Consider the following 13,613-nt stretch of genomic DNA (forward strand, 5'->3'; position numbering starts at 1 on the left):
TCTGCCTGTCCTCCCCTGTATCTGCCTGTCCTCCCCTGTATCTGCCTGTCCTCCCCTCTATCTGCCTGTCCTCCCCTGTATCTGCCTGTCCTCCCCTGTGTCTGCCTGTCCTCCCCTGTGTCTGCCTGTCCTCCCCTCTATCTGCCTGTCCTCCCCGTATCTGCCTGTCCTCCCGTGTCTACCTGTCCGCTCCTGTGTCTGCCTGTCCTTCCCTGTGTCTGCCTGTCCTCTCATGTATCTGCCTGTCCTCCCCTGTGTCTGCCTTTCCTCCCCTGTGTCTGCCTGTCCTCCCATGTATCTGCCTGACCTCCCCTGTCTGCCTGTCCTCCCCTATATCTCCTGGTTCGCCTCTCTATCTGCCTGTCCACCTCTGTATCTGCCTGTCCTCCCCTGTATCTGCCTCTCCTCCCCTGTATCTCCCTGTCCTCCCATGTAGCTGTCCGTCCCACCCTGTATCTGCCTGGTGCGCCTCTGTATCTGCCCGTCCGCCCCTATATCTCCTGGTCCGCCTCTGTATCTGCCCGTCCGCCCCTATATCTCCTGGTCTGCCTCTGTATCTTCCCGTCCGCCCCTATATCCCCTGGTCCGCCTATGTATCTGCCCGTCCGCCCCTATATCTCCTGGTTCACCTCTGTATCTGCCCGTCCGCCCCTATATCTCCTGGTTCACCTCTGTATCTGCCCGTCCGCCCCTATGTCTCCTGGTTCACCTCTGTATCTACCCGTCCGCCCCTGTATCTCCTGGTGCGCCTCTGTATCTGCCCGTTCGCCCCTATATCTACTGGTGCGCCTCTGTATCCGCCTCTCCTCCCCTGCATCTGCCTGTCCTCCCATGTAGCTGTCCGTCCCACCCTGTATCTGCCTGTCCGCCCCTATATCTCCTGGTGCGCCTCTGTATCTCCCCGTCCGCCCCTATATCTTCTGGTCCGCCTCTGTATCTGCCCGTCCGCCCCTATATCTCCTGGTTCACCTCTGTATCTGCCCGTCTGCCCCTATATCTCCTGGTTCACCTCTGTATCTGCCCATTCGCCCCTATATCTCCTGGTTCACCTCTGTATCTGCCCGTCCGCCCCTATATCTCCTGGTCCGCCTCTGTATCTGCCCGTCCGCCCCTATATCTCCTGGTTCACCTCTGTATCTGCCCATTCGCCCCTATATCTCCTGGTTCACTTCTGTATCTGCCCGTCTGCCCCTATATCTCCTGGTTCACCTCTGTATCTGCCCGTCCGCCCCTATATCTCCTGGTTCACCTCTGTATCTGCCCGTCCGCCCCTATATCTCCTGGTGCGCCTCTGTATCTGCCCGTCCGCCCCTATATCTCCTGGTGCGCCTCTGTATCTGCCGTCTGCCCCTATATCTCCTGGTCTGCCTCTGTATCTGCCCGTCCGCCCCTATATCTCCTGGTTCACCTCTGTATCTGCCCATTCGCCCCTATATCTCCTGGTTCACTTCTGTATCTGCCCGTCCGCCCCTATATCTCCTGGTTCACCTCTGTATCTGCCCGTCCGCCCCTATATCTCCTGGTTCACCTCTGTATCTGCCCATTTGCCCCTATATCTCCTGGTTCACTTCTGTATCTGCCCGTCCGCCCCTATATCTCCTGGTTCACCTCTGTATCTGCCCGTCCGCCCCTATATCTCCTGGTTCACCTCTGTATCTGCCCGTCCGTCCCTATATCTCCTGGTGCGCCTCTCTATCTGCCCGTCCGCCCCTATATCTCCTGGTGCGCCTCTGTATCTGCCTCTCCTCCCCTGCATCTGCCTGTCCTCCCATGTAGCTGTCCATCCCACCCTGTATCTGCCCGTCCGCCCCTATATCTCCTGGTGCGCCTCTGTATCTCCCCGTCCGCCCCTATATCTCCTGGTTCACCTCTGTATCTGCCCATTCGCCCCTATATCTCCTGGTTCACCTCTGTATCTGCCCATCCGCCCCTATATCTCCTGGTTGACCTCTGTATCTGCCCGTCTGCCCCCATATTTGCCCCTTCCGCCCCTCCACCCCGTCTCTGTCCTCATGCTGTGTATCTCCCTGCAGCACCAGTTGGAAGATGCTCTGATGGGTTTGGGCCAGTTCCAGAACCAGTTGGAGGAGCTGGTGAACTGGTTGTCGCACACGGCCCGGCAGCTGCAGGGTCCTCGCCTCCCCAGCGCCGACCTACAGACCTGTGAGATTGAGCTGGCAAAGCACAAGGTGAGTGCACCTGCCCGCCGGACGAGGAGAGCACATAATGGGGGCACTGCCCGGGCAACGCATGCTGTAATGCCCACCCCTCATATACCAGGGCCATCTGAAGGCCTGATGCAAATGATGTATATGCCCCGTCATCATGCACCACAGTACACAATACAAATGCATGGCACAATATATGGAGAAATCCTGTGTATACAGAGCCCCTGGGGATTAGTGGTGCAGGATGAACCCTTGGAGATTAGTGGTGCAGAATGAGCCCCTGAGATTCAGTAGTGCAGAATTAGCCCCCGGGGATCAGTGGTGCAAGATGAGCTCCTGGTGGTCAGTGGTGCGGTATCATGCCCCTGGTGGTCAGTGGTGTGGTATCAGGCCCCTGGTGGTCAGTGATGTGGTATCAGGCCCCTGGTGGTTGGTGGTGTGGTATCAGGCCCCTGGTCGGTGGTGCGGTATCAGGCCCCTGGTGGTCAGTGGTGCGGTATCAGGCCCCTGGTGGGCGGTGGTGTGGTATCAAGCCCCTGGTGGTCAGTGGTGCGGTATCAGGCCCCTAGTGGGCGGTGGTGTGGTATCAGGTCCATGGTGGTTGGCGGTACAGTATCGGCCCCTGGCGGTCAGTGGTGTGGTATCAGGCCCCTGGTGGTCAGTGGTGTGGTATCTGGCCCCTGGTGGTCAGTGGTGTGGTATCAGGCCCCTGGTGGTCAGTGGTGCGGTATCAGGCCCCTGGTGGGCGGTGGTGCGGTATCAAGTCCCTGGTGGTCAGTTGTGCGGTATCAGGCCCCTAGTGGGCGGTGGTGTGGTATCAAGCCCCTGGTGGTCAGTGGTGTGGTATCAGGCCCCTGGTGGTCAGTGGTGTGGTATCAGGCCCCTGGTGGGCAGTGGTGTGGTATCAGGCCCCTGGTGGTCAGTGGTGTGGTATCTGGCACCTGGTGGTCAGTGGTGTGGTATCAGGCCCCTGGTGGTCAGTGGTGTGGTATCAGGTCCTTGGTGGTCAGTGGTGTGGTATCAGGTCCCTGGTGGGCGGTGGTGTGGTATCAGGCCCCTGGTTGTTAGTGGTGTGGTATCAGGCCTCTGGTGGTCAGTGGTGTGGTATCAGGCCCCTGGTGGTCAGTGGTGTGGTATCAGGCCCCTGGTGGTCAGTGGTGTGGTATCAGGCCCCTGGTGGGCAGTGGTGTGGTATCAGGCCCCTGGTGGGCAGTGGTGTGGTATTAGGTTCCTGGTGGTCAGTGGTGTGGTATCATGCCTCTGGTGGTCAGTGGTGTGGTATCAGGCCCCTGGTGGGCAGTGGTGTGGTATCAGGTCCCTGGTGGGCAGTGGTGTGGTATCAGGCCCCTGGTGGGCAGTGGTGTGGTATCAGACCCCTGGTGGTCAGTGATGTGTGCCATTAACTGAGTTGCATTCCTCTGTGTCCCCGCAGGTTCTCAGGAACGATGTGTTGTCTCACAGCCGCACCGTGGAGTCCGTGGACGAGGCCGGACGAGGGATCTTACTCTCCTCCCCCGGAGACGGGATGGACGCTCTTCAGGCCAGGCTAACAGAACTGATGCAGCAGTGGGAGTACATGCAGAGCGAGACGGAGCGACGGCAGCTGGAGCTGGAGAACGACCTGAGCCGGGTACGAGGACCAGTGCACCTGCCCCGAGGAAGGGTCATATGGGGCAACGAAGGCAAAGCGGCGTCTGCAGGTCTCCCCCGAACCCTTCATGATCACACCTTAACATCTCATATCTTACACCCAATGGCCCAGTGACACAGTGATCCAAGGATGGCCAAATGAAACAGTGATCCAAGGATGGCCCAGTGATCCAAGGATGGCCCAGTGACACAGTGATCCAAGGATGGCCCAGTGATCCAAGGATGGACCAGTGATACAGTTATCCAAGGATGGCCCATTGATACAGTGATCGAAGGATGGCCCAGTGATACAGTAATCCAAGGACGGCCCAGGGACACAGTGATCCAAGGATGGCCCAGGGACACGGTGATACAAGGATGGCTCAGTGACATGGTGATCCAAGGATGGCCCAGTGACACGGTGATCCAAGGATGGCCCAGGGACACGGTGATCCACGTATGGCCCAGGGACACGGTGATCCAAGGATGGCCCAGTGATACAGTGATCCAAGGATTGCCCAGTGATACAGTGATCCAAGGATGGCCCAGTGATACATTAATCCAAGGATGGCCCAGGGACACAGTGATCCATGGATGGCCCAGGGACACGGTGAAACAAGGATGGCCCAGGGACACGGTGATCCACATATGGCCCAGGGACACGGTGATCCAAGGATGGCCCAGGGACACGGTGATCCACGTATGGCCCAGGGACACGGTGATCCAAGGATGGCCCAGTGACACGGTGATCCTCGGATGGCCCAGGGACACGGTGATCCACGTATGGCCCAGGAACACGGTGATCCAATGATGGCCCAGTGACACGGTGATCCAAGGATAGCCCAGTGACACGGTGATCCAAGGATGGCCCAGGGACACGGTGATCCAAGGATGGCCCAGTGACACGGTGATCCAAAGATGGCCCAGTGACACAGTGATACAAGGATCGCCCAGTGAGAGTGATCCAAGGATGGCCCAGCGAGAGCGATCCAAGGATGGCCCAGTGACACGGTGATCCAAGGATGGCCCAGTGACACGGTGATCCAAAGATGGCCCAGGGACACGGTGACCCAAGGATGGCCCAGGGACACGGTGATCCAAGGATGGCCCAGTGACACGGTGATCCAAGGATGACCCAGGGACACGGTGATACACGGATGGCCCAGGGACACGGTGATACACAGATGGCCCAGGGACACGGTGATCCAAGGATGGCCCATTGACACGGTGATCCAAGGATGGCCCAGTGACACGGTGATCCAATGATGGCCCAGTGACACGGTGATCCAAAGATGGCCCAGTGACACGGTGATCCTGGGATGGCCCAGTGGCACAGTGATCCAATGATGGCCCAGTGACACGGTGATCCAAAGATGGCCCAGTGTCACGGTAATCCAAGTATGGCCCAGGGACACGGTGATCCAAGGATGGCCCAGTGATACAGTGATCCAAGGATGGCCCAGGGACTCGGTGATCCAAGGATGGCCCAGTGTCATGGTAATCCAAGTATGGCCCAGGGAAACGGTGATCCAAGGATGGCCCTGGGACTCGGTGATCCAAGGATGGCCCAGGGACACGGTGATCCAAGGATGGCTCCGGGACACGGTGATCCAAGGATGGCCCAGGGACACGGTGATCCAAGGATGGCCCAGGGACACGGTGATCCAAGGATGGCCCAGGGACACTGTGATCCAAGGATGGCCCAGTGACACGGTGATCCAATGATGGCCCAGTGACACAGTGATCCAAAGATGGCCCAGTGACACGGTGATCCAAGGATGGCCTAGGGACACGGTGATCCAAGGATGGCCCAGGTACACGGTGATCGAAGGATGGCCCAGGGACTCGGTGATCCAAGGATGGCCCAGTGTCATGGTAATCCAAGTATGGCCCAGGGAAACGGTGATCCAAGGATGGCCCTGGGACTCGGTGATCCAAGGATGGCCCAGGGACACGGTGATCCAAGGATGGCTCCGGGACACGGTGATCCAAGGATGGCCCAGGGACACGGTGATCCAAGGATGGCCCAGGGACACGGTGATCCAAGGATGGCCCAGGGACACGGTGATCCAAGGATGGCCCAGTGACACGGTGATCCAATGATGGCCCAGTGACACAGTGATCCAAAGATGGCCCAGTGACACGGTGATCCAAGGATGGCCTAGGGACACGGTGATCCAAGGATGGCCCAGGTACACGGTGATCGAAGGATGGCCCAGGGACTCGGTGATCCAAGGATGGCCCAAGGACACGGTGATCCAAGGATGGCCCAGTGACATGGTGATTCAAGGGTGGCCCAGTGACACAGTATTCAATGATGGCCCAGTGATACAGTGATCCAAGGATGGCCCAGTGATCCAATGATGGCCCAGTGGCACAGTAATCCAGTGCTGAAACAGTGATAATACAACTTCTCTTCACAGGTGCAGGATGTGACCATAGAGATCACTGACCTTCTGCAGTGGCTGGAGCAGGCAGAAGCGCAACTGTCCTTCTCTAAACCTGTCTGGGGGCATCCAGAATCCACCAGAGACGCTCTCACTAAACACCTGGTAAGAGATCTGCTCCATCCTATGCTCTGCACTCTTCCTCAGTCGTCTCTCCTGCGCTCTTCCTCAGTCGTCTCTCCTGCGCTCTTCCTCAGTCGTCTCTCCTGCGCTCTTCCTCAGTCGTCTCTCCTGCGCTCTTCCTCAGTCGTCTCTCCTGCACTCTTCCTCAGTCGTATTTCCTGCGCTCTTCCTCAGTCGTCTCTCCTGCGCTCCTCCACAGTCATCTCTCCTGGGCTCTCTGTCGTCTCTCCTGCGCTCTTCCTCAGTCGTCTCTCCTGCGCTCCTCCTCAGTCGTCTCTCCTGCGCCCTTCCTCAGTCGTCTCTCCTGCGCTCTTCCTCAGTCATCTCTCCTCCGCTCTTTCTCAGTCGTCTCTCCTGCGCTCTTTCTCTGTCGTCTCTCCTGCGCTCTTCCTCAGTCGTCTCTCCTGCGCTCTTCATCAGTCGTTTCTCCTGCGCTCTTCCTCAGTCGTCTCTCCTGCGCTCTTCCTCAGTCGTCTCTCCTGCGCTCTTCCTCAGTCGTCTCTCCTGCGCTCTTCCTCAGTCGTCTCTCCTGCGCTCTTCCTCAGTCGTCTCTCCTGCGCTCTTCCTCAGTCGTCTCTCCTGCGCTCTTCCTCAGTCATTTCTCCTGCGCACTTCCTCAGTCGTCTCTCCTGCGCTCTTCTTCAGTCGTCTCTTCTGCGCTCTTCCTCAGTCATCTCACCTGCGCTCTTCCTCTGTAGTCTCTCCTGCGATCTTCCTCAGTCGTCTCTCCTGCGCTCTTCCTCAGTCGTCTCTCCTTCGCTTTTCCTCAGTCGTCTCTCCTGCGCTCTTCCTCAGTCATCTCTCTTGCGCTTTTAGTCGTCGCTCCTGCGCTCTTTCTCAGTCGTCTCTCCTGCGCTCTTCCTCAGTCATCTCTCTTGCGCTCTTAGTCGTCGCTCCTGCGCTCTTTCTCAGTCGTCTCTCCTGCGCTCTTTCTCAGTCGTCTCTCCTGCGCTCTTTCTCAGTCGCCTCTCCTGCGCTCTTTCTCAGTCGTCTCTCCTGCGCTCTTCCTCAGTCGTCTCTCCTGCGCTCTTCCTCAGTCGTCTCTCCTGCGCTCTTCCTCAGTCGTCTCTCCTGCGCTCTTCCTCAGTCGTCTCTCCTGCGCTCTTCCTCAGTCGTCTCTCCTGCGCTCTTCCTCAGTCGTCTCTCCTGCGCTCTTCCTCAGTCGTCTCACCTGCGCTCTTCCTCAGTCGTCTCTCCTGCGCTCTTCCTTAGTCACTTCTCCTGTGCTCTGCACCCTTTCTCAGTAGTCTTTCCTGTGTTCTGCACTCTTCCTCAACCCTCTCCTTGGTCATCCTGTGTTGTCAGGAACTCTGCAAAGAGATGGAGTGTAAGCAGCACACATATAACAGTGTCAGAGATCGCCTGCAGCGCCTTTTGGCCTCTAACCTCCAGCACAGAGTTTCAAGTGTTGATCATCAGCTCAAAGTCCTTGAGCAGAAGTGGGAGATCACAGCCACCAAGATGCAGGAACGGAAGGTAGGTTCTTAAGCAGCTGGGACTGGATGGTCTTTGTTCATTCTAGTGTGCTGCTCACCCCCGAGTGTTGGTGTTAGGAATAATAAGATGAATTTGATTCTCTATTATCACGCACACTGAGCGCTGCTACATTCATTAGGTCTGGGTACAGACACACGCTGTGGGCTTTTGACCCCCTCCCTCCCAGCTCCTTCTCCCTGCTGACAATGCACCATGTTCCAAATTATTATGCAAATTATATTTTTCTCGGATTTTCCTAAATTGTCGGTGCAAATGACAGTCAGTCTAATAAAAGTCATCACCCGTTAGATTATACATCGAATTTTATAGAAGAAACCTCCCAATGATAACAGTATAATCTCCAAAATGAATAAAACCCCACAATGCACTGCTCCAAATTATTAGGCCCAGTAGAATTTCTAAACATTTGATATAAAGAACTGAAAAGTCTCATTTGTGGAATTTGCAGCATTAGGAGGTCACATTCACTGAACAAAAAAGCTATTTAACCCCAAAACCTCCTAACAGGCCAAGTTACATGTAACATCGGAGCCTTCTTTGCTGTCACCTTCACAATTCTTGCCTCCATTGAACTTGTGAGTTTTCGGAGAGTTTCTGCTTGTATTTCTTCCCTCCCAGAGCTGCTGTTTGGATGTGATCGGCCTCCCACCCTCATAGATCTTGTGTTGGATGATTCTCCAAAGGTTCCCCGTACAGTTGTGGTCAGGTGAAGATGGCGGCCGCACCATGAGTTTATCTCCTTTTATGCCCATAGCAGCCAATGACTCAGAGGTTTCTTTGCAGCATGAGATGGGGCATTGTCAGCATGAAGATGATTTTGCTCCTGGTTTCTGCTTTTTAGACCATGGAAGAAAGTTGTCAGTCAGAAACTCTATATACTTTGCAGAGGTCATTTTCACGCCTTCAGGAACCTTAAAGGGCCCTACCAGCTGATTCTCCATATTTCCGGCCCAAAACATGACTCCTCCACCTCCTTGCTGACGTAGCGGTCTTGTTGGGACATGGTGGCCATCCAACAACCATCCACTACTTCATCCATCTGGACCATCCAGGGCTCCTCGACACTCATCAGTAAACAAGACTGTTTGGAAGTTAATCTTCATGTATGTCTGGGTCCACTGCAACCGTTTCTGCTTGTGAACACAGTTTAGGGGTGGCCAAATAGTAGGTTTGTGCACAACAGCAAGCCTTTGAAGGATCCTACACCTTGAGGTTTGAGGGACTTCAAAGGCACCAGCAGCTCCAAATAAATGTTTCCTGCTTTGTAATGGTATTTTGGCAGCTGCTCTCTTAATCCAATGAATTTGTCTGGCAGAAACCTTCCTCATTAAGCCTTTATCTGCTGTTTCAGTCACATCACATATCTCTTCACAGTATGATGATCACTCTTAAGTTTTCGTAAAATATCTAATGTTTTCATACCTTGTCCAAGGCATTGCACTATTTAATGCTTTTCAGCAGCAGAGAGATCCTTCTTATTTCCCATATTGCTAGAAACCTGTGTTAATAATGTGGAACATCACTTTAAGTAGTTTTCCTTTAATTAGAATCACCTGGAAAACTAATTATCACATGTGTTTAAGATTGATTTCAGTGATCCATTGAGCCCTGAGACACAATACTATCCATGAGTTTATTTGAAAAACAAAACAATTAAATCTTTATAACACTTAAATCCAATTTGCATAATAATTTGGGACACCGTGTACAGCTGTAACGTGAACCTCCAGTGCGTGACTCTGTTCCCTCTCTCTTAAGAATGCGGTGGTTAGCAGAAAACCCATTGTTTTTTTCCAACCATGTGCATTCTGTTGTGTATGAGAGTTATTCAAGAGGGAATAATTTGACCCCAGGTAGTGAGATAGGTGTGAAAGTTACATGTTTGGGATGTGCCAGGGTACAGCAACACGCACAGTATTTTTCTAAGCTCAGCGCCTAGCAGAAACAGAGAAATGGATTACTACTTAACCGGGTCGCACAGCTACCCCATGTGTAGACTTAAATGGAAGCTAACCTTGTGAGAAGACATGTAATACTTTTGTTGTCACTCTACGAGGTTCCCAGTGTACGCTATGACGGATATGAGTTTTAATAAAGTTCTGAGTCTCTTTGAAAAGAGGAGTGCTTTCATAACTCAGCCCACTCAGTGATGTCACAGCCAAGGGGGTATGAGATACTGGGAGCTCATTTTGCATGAGGTTTTTGCCCAGGGAGCCAGCTAAAGAGAGACTCTGTGATGCATTTTGATGTCACCCCTTCTCCACACCGCACTGTAAGCCATGATGTAAAACAAGTGTAAGTTTATTTTCACCTTTAATCCCTTTTATTTTGTAATTGTCTGTACATATTATAATTGTCTCATTTTGGTAATTTTTTTATATACTTTACTCTTGTAAACACTGCCTAATTTTTTTGGAGTAAAAGCTATAATAATTACTAGTCTCATCCGCCTTGCTCTAAAACGTACCCTAAGTCCTCTGAAGTAAATTATGCTACTGATTGGGTTGGCTCCTGACCCGCTATTAGTCATAGGAATAGGAGCTGGTGGCAGCAGATCGTACGGAGCTTGTTGGGTAGCGCTGGTAGCGACAGAACGGGGTTAATAAGTGTATTGCTCGGCTGCAGCTGGGAATAATTATATCACTCTCACGGCACCGTGCCCAATAGCCAGTACATGAGCAGACAGCCTTTCTGGTGACTAATTATCCTAGGTGCAGTTCCCTGACTGACCTCAGGGTAAGGGGGCGCCAGAGAGCTGCAAGTTCCAAACTGGAACTGGGAAGTGGGATATGTCATATGTCAGGGATCCTGGGGAGGATATCTTTATCGTCCCCACTACTCACACCAATTTGTCACGAACCGAGGTTGTTTGGTTGCCCTGGTTCCTTCTGAAGGGGATTTATCTTTATCCCACTTCCCAGTTCCGATTTCGAACTTGCAGCTCTCTGGCGCCCCCTTCCCCTCAGGTCAGACTAGGTACTGCTCCTAGGGTAATTAGTCACCAGAAAGGCTGCCTGCAGTGTACTGGCTATTGGGTACACTGCAGCGAGGGCAATATAACTACTCCAGGGATTCAAAACCAGGGATTCAAGCTTCAGGAGGCTAATTTGCATATTCCAGGTGCCTTCTGGGAGAAGCGAAGTCTCCCTAAGCTAGAAGATCGTTGGGTACAGCCGGGACCAGCTGCTTCGAAAGCATCACCAAACCAGGGATTCAAGCTTCAGGAGGCTAATTTGCATATTCCAGGTGCCTTCTGGGAGAAGCGAAGTCTCCCTAAGCTAGAAGATCGTTGGGTACAGCCGGGACCAGCTGCTTCGAAAGCATCACCAAACCAGGGATTCAAGCTTCAGGAGGCTAATTTGCATATTCCAGGTGCCTTCTGGGAGAAGCGAAGTCTCCCTAAGCTAGAAGATCGTTGGGTACAGCCGGGACCAGCTGCTTCGAAAGCATCACCAAACCAGGGATTCAAGCTTCAGGAGGCTAATTTGCATATTCCAGGTGCCTTCTGGGAGAAGCGAAGTCTCCCTAAGCTAGAAGATCGTTGGGTACAGCCGGGACCAGCTGCTTCGAAAGCATCACCAAACCAGGGATTCAAGCTTCAGGAGGCTAATTTGCATATTCCAGGTGCCTTCTGGGAGAAGCGAAGTCTCCCTAAGCTAGAAGATCGTTGGGTACAGCCGGGACCAGCTGCTTCGAAAGCATCACCAAACCAGGGATTCAAGCTTCAGGAAGCTAATTTGCATATTCCAGGTGCCTTCTGGGAGAAGCGAAGTCTCCCTAAGCTAGAAGATCGTTGGGTACAGCCGGGACCAGCTGCTTCGAAAGCATCACCAAACCAGGGATTCAAGCTTCAGGAGGCTAATTTGCATATTCCAGGTGCCTTCTGGGAGAAGCGAAGTCTCCCTAAGCTAGAAGATCGTTGGGTACAGCCGGGACCAGCTGCTTCGAAAGCATCACCAAACCGCGCGCCGTAATTTTTGCCTGTAGGACATTATTGCAAGAGAGCTTGGCTGAGTAGATTACACAAGAAGGAAAACACACAGCAAGTCAGCAGGATCTAGGAGCAACATGGCAGATGTGACAACCTACATGGTGAGCTGCAGCATGTGCTACATGTTCACAGATCGACCAGAAGAAGAATCCAATTTCACCTGTCAGAAGTGTAGACTAGTGGCCCTTTTAGAAGAAAAGGTGCGGGGTCTGGAAGAAAGAATAGCAACTTTGAAACTCATCAAAGAGAATGAAGACTTTCTAGACAGAACAGAAGCATCTCTACTGGTCACAGAAGGTGCAAAAAGTGTCAGAGAACCTCCAAAAGCAGATGAGTGGAAGCATGTGACCAAAAGAAGCAAGAAGACCATGGAGAAATCACCAACCACACAACTGAAGAACCGATATCAAATCTTTGTAGAGGATGAAGATGGCACACCTAAGAATGAAGCAATACCAGCAAGCAAAAAAGAAAAGGGCACACAGCAACAAGTGACAGCAAAAAGTACAGCCAAGAAGCAACGAAGAGTGGTGGTGGTGGGAGACTCACTACTGAGAGGCACAGAAGCAGCCATCTGCAGACCGGACATAACTGCAAGAGAAGTATGCTGCCTTCCAGGTGCGATGATCAAGGATGTGACCGATAGGATACCAAAGCTCTTCAGCTCCAAGGACGTCCACCCATTTCTTCTGATACATGTTGGCACCAATGACACGGCAAGGAAGGACCTACCGACAATCTGCAAGGACTTTGAAGAGTTGGGGAAGAAAGTAAAGGAACTGGATGCACAGGTAGTTTTTTCTTCTATCCTTCCAGTAGATGGGCATGGCACCAGGAGATGGAACAGGATCCTTGATGCAAACAACTGGCTAAGACGATGGTGCAGACAACAAGGATTTGGATTCCTGGACCACGGTGTGAATTACTGGTACGATGGACTCCTCGCCAGAGACGGACTACACCTCAACAAACCTGGGAAACACACATTCGCCAGAAGACTCGCTACACTCATCAGGAGGGCGTTAAACTAAAAGAAGAGGGGACGGGAAGAAAAACATTAGACTCGAACAAAGACGACCCAGGAAAACATATTCAGAAGGGAGGTAAGAACATTTCTAAAACAATCCACAGTGAGGAGATTGGAACAAAACAAAATCCTCTAAACTGCATGCTCGCAAACGCCAGAAGCCTGACAAACAAGATGGAAGAACTAGAAGCAGAAATATCTACAGGTAACTTTGACATAGTGGGAATAACCGAGACATGGTTAGATGAAAGCTATGACTGGGCAGTTAACTTACAGGGTTACAGTCTGTTTAGAAAGGATCGTAAAAATCGGAGAGGAGGAGGGGTTTGTCTCTATGTAAAATCTTGTCTAAAGTCCACTTTAAGGGAGGATATTAGCGAAGGAAATGAGGATGTCGAGTCCATATGGGTTGAAATTCATGGAGGGAAAAATGGTAACAAAATTCTCATTGGGGTCTGTTACAAACCCCCAAATATAACAGAAAGCATGGAAAGTCTACTTCTAAAGCAGATAGATGAAGCTGCAACCCATAATGAGGTCCTGGTTATGGGGGACTTTAACTACCCGGATATTAACTGGGAAACAGAAACCTGTGAAACCCATAAAGGCAACAGGTTTCTGCTAATAACCAAGAAAAATTATCTTTCACAATTGGTGCAGAATCCAACCAGAGGAGCAGCACTTTTAGACCTAATACTATCTAATAGACCTGACAGAATAACAAATCTGCA

The 13,613-nt window shown here is 52.4% G+C and overlaps 1 protein-coding gene across 2 annotated transcripts in view; it reads left to right on the forward strand.

Moving 5' to 3' along the window:
• LOC138643275 (microtubule-actin cross-linking factor 1, isoforms 6/7-like) overlaps nucleotides 1-13,613 on the forward strand; it is a 367,371-nt gene that overhangs the window by 243,972 nt on the left and 109,786 nt on the right. For both annotated transcript variants that reach the window (XM_069732207.1, XM_069732208.1), the window contains 4 exons: nucleotides 2,034-2,189; nucleotides 3,601-3,798; nucleotides 6,221-6,349; nucleotides 7,673-7,843. In XM_069732207.1, coding sequence (XP_069588308.1) covers nucleotides 2,034-2,189; nucleotides 3,601-3,798; nucleotides 6,221-6,349; nucleotides 7,673-7,843 — 654 coding nt within the window. The remainder of the gene's footprint in view (nucleotides 1-2,033; nucleotides 2,190-3,600; nucleotides 3,799-6,220; nucleotides 6,350-7,672; nucleotides 7,844-13,613) is intronic.

Source organism: Ranitomeya imitator, chromosome 6 (assembly GCF_032444005.1).
Source record: "Ranitomeya imitator isolate aRanImi1 chromosome 6, aRanImi1.pri, whole genome shotgun sequence".
NCBI lineage: Eukaryota > Metazoa > Chordata > Amphibia > Anura > Dendrobatidae > Ranitomeya > Ranitomeya imitator.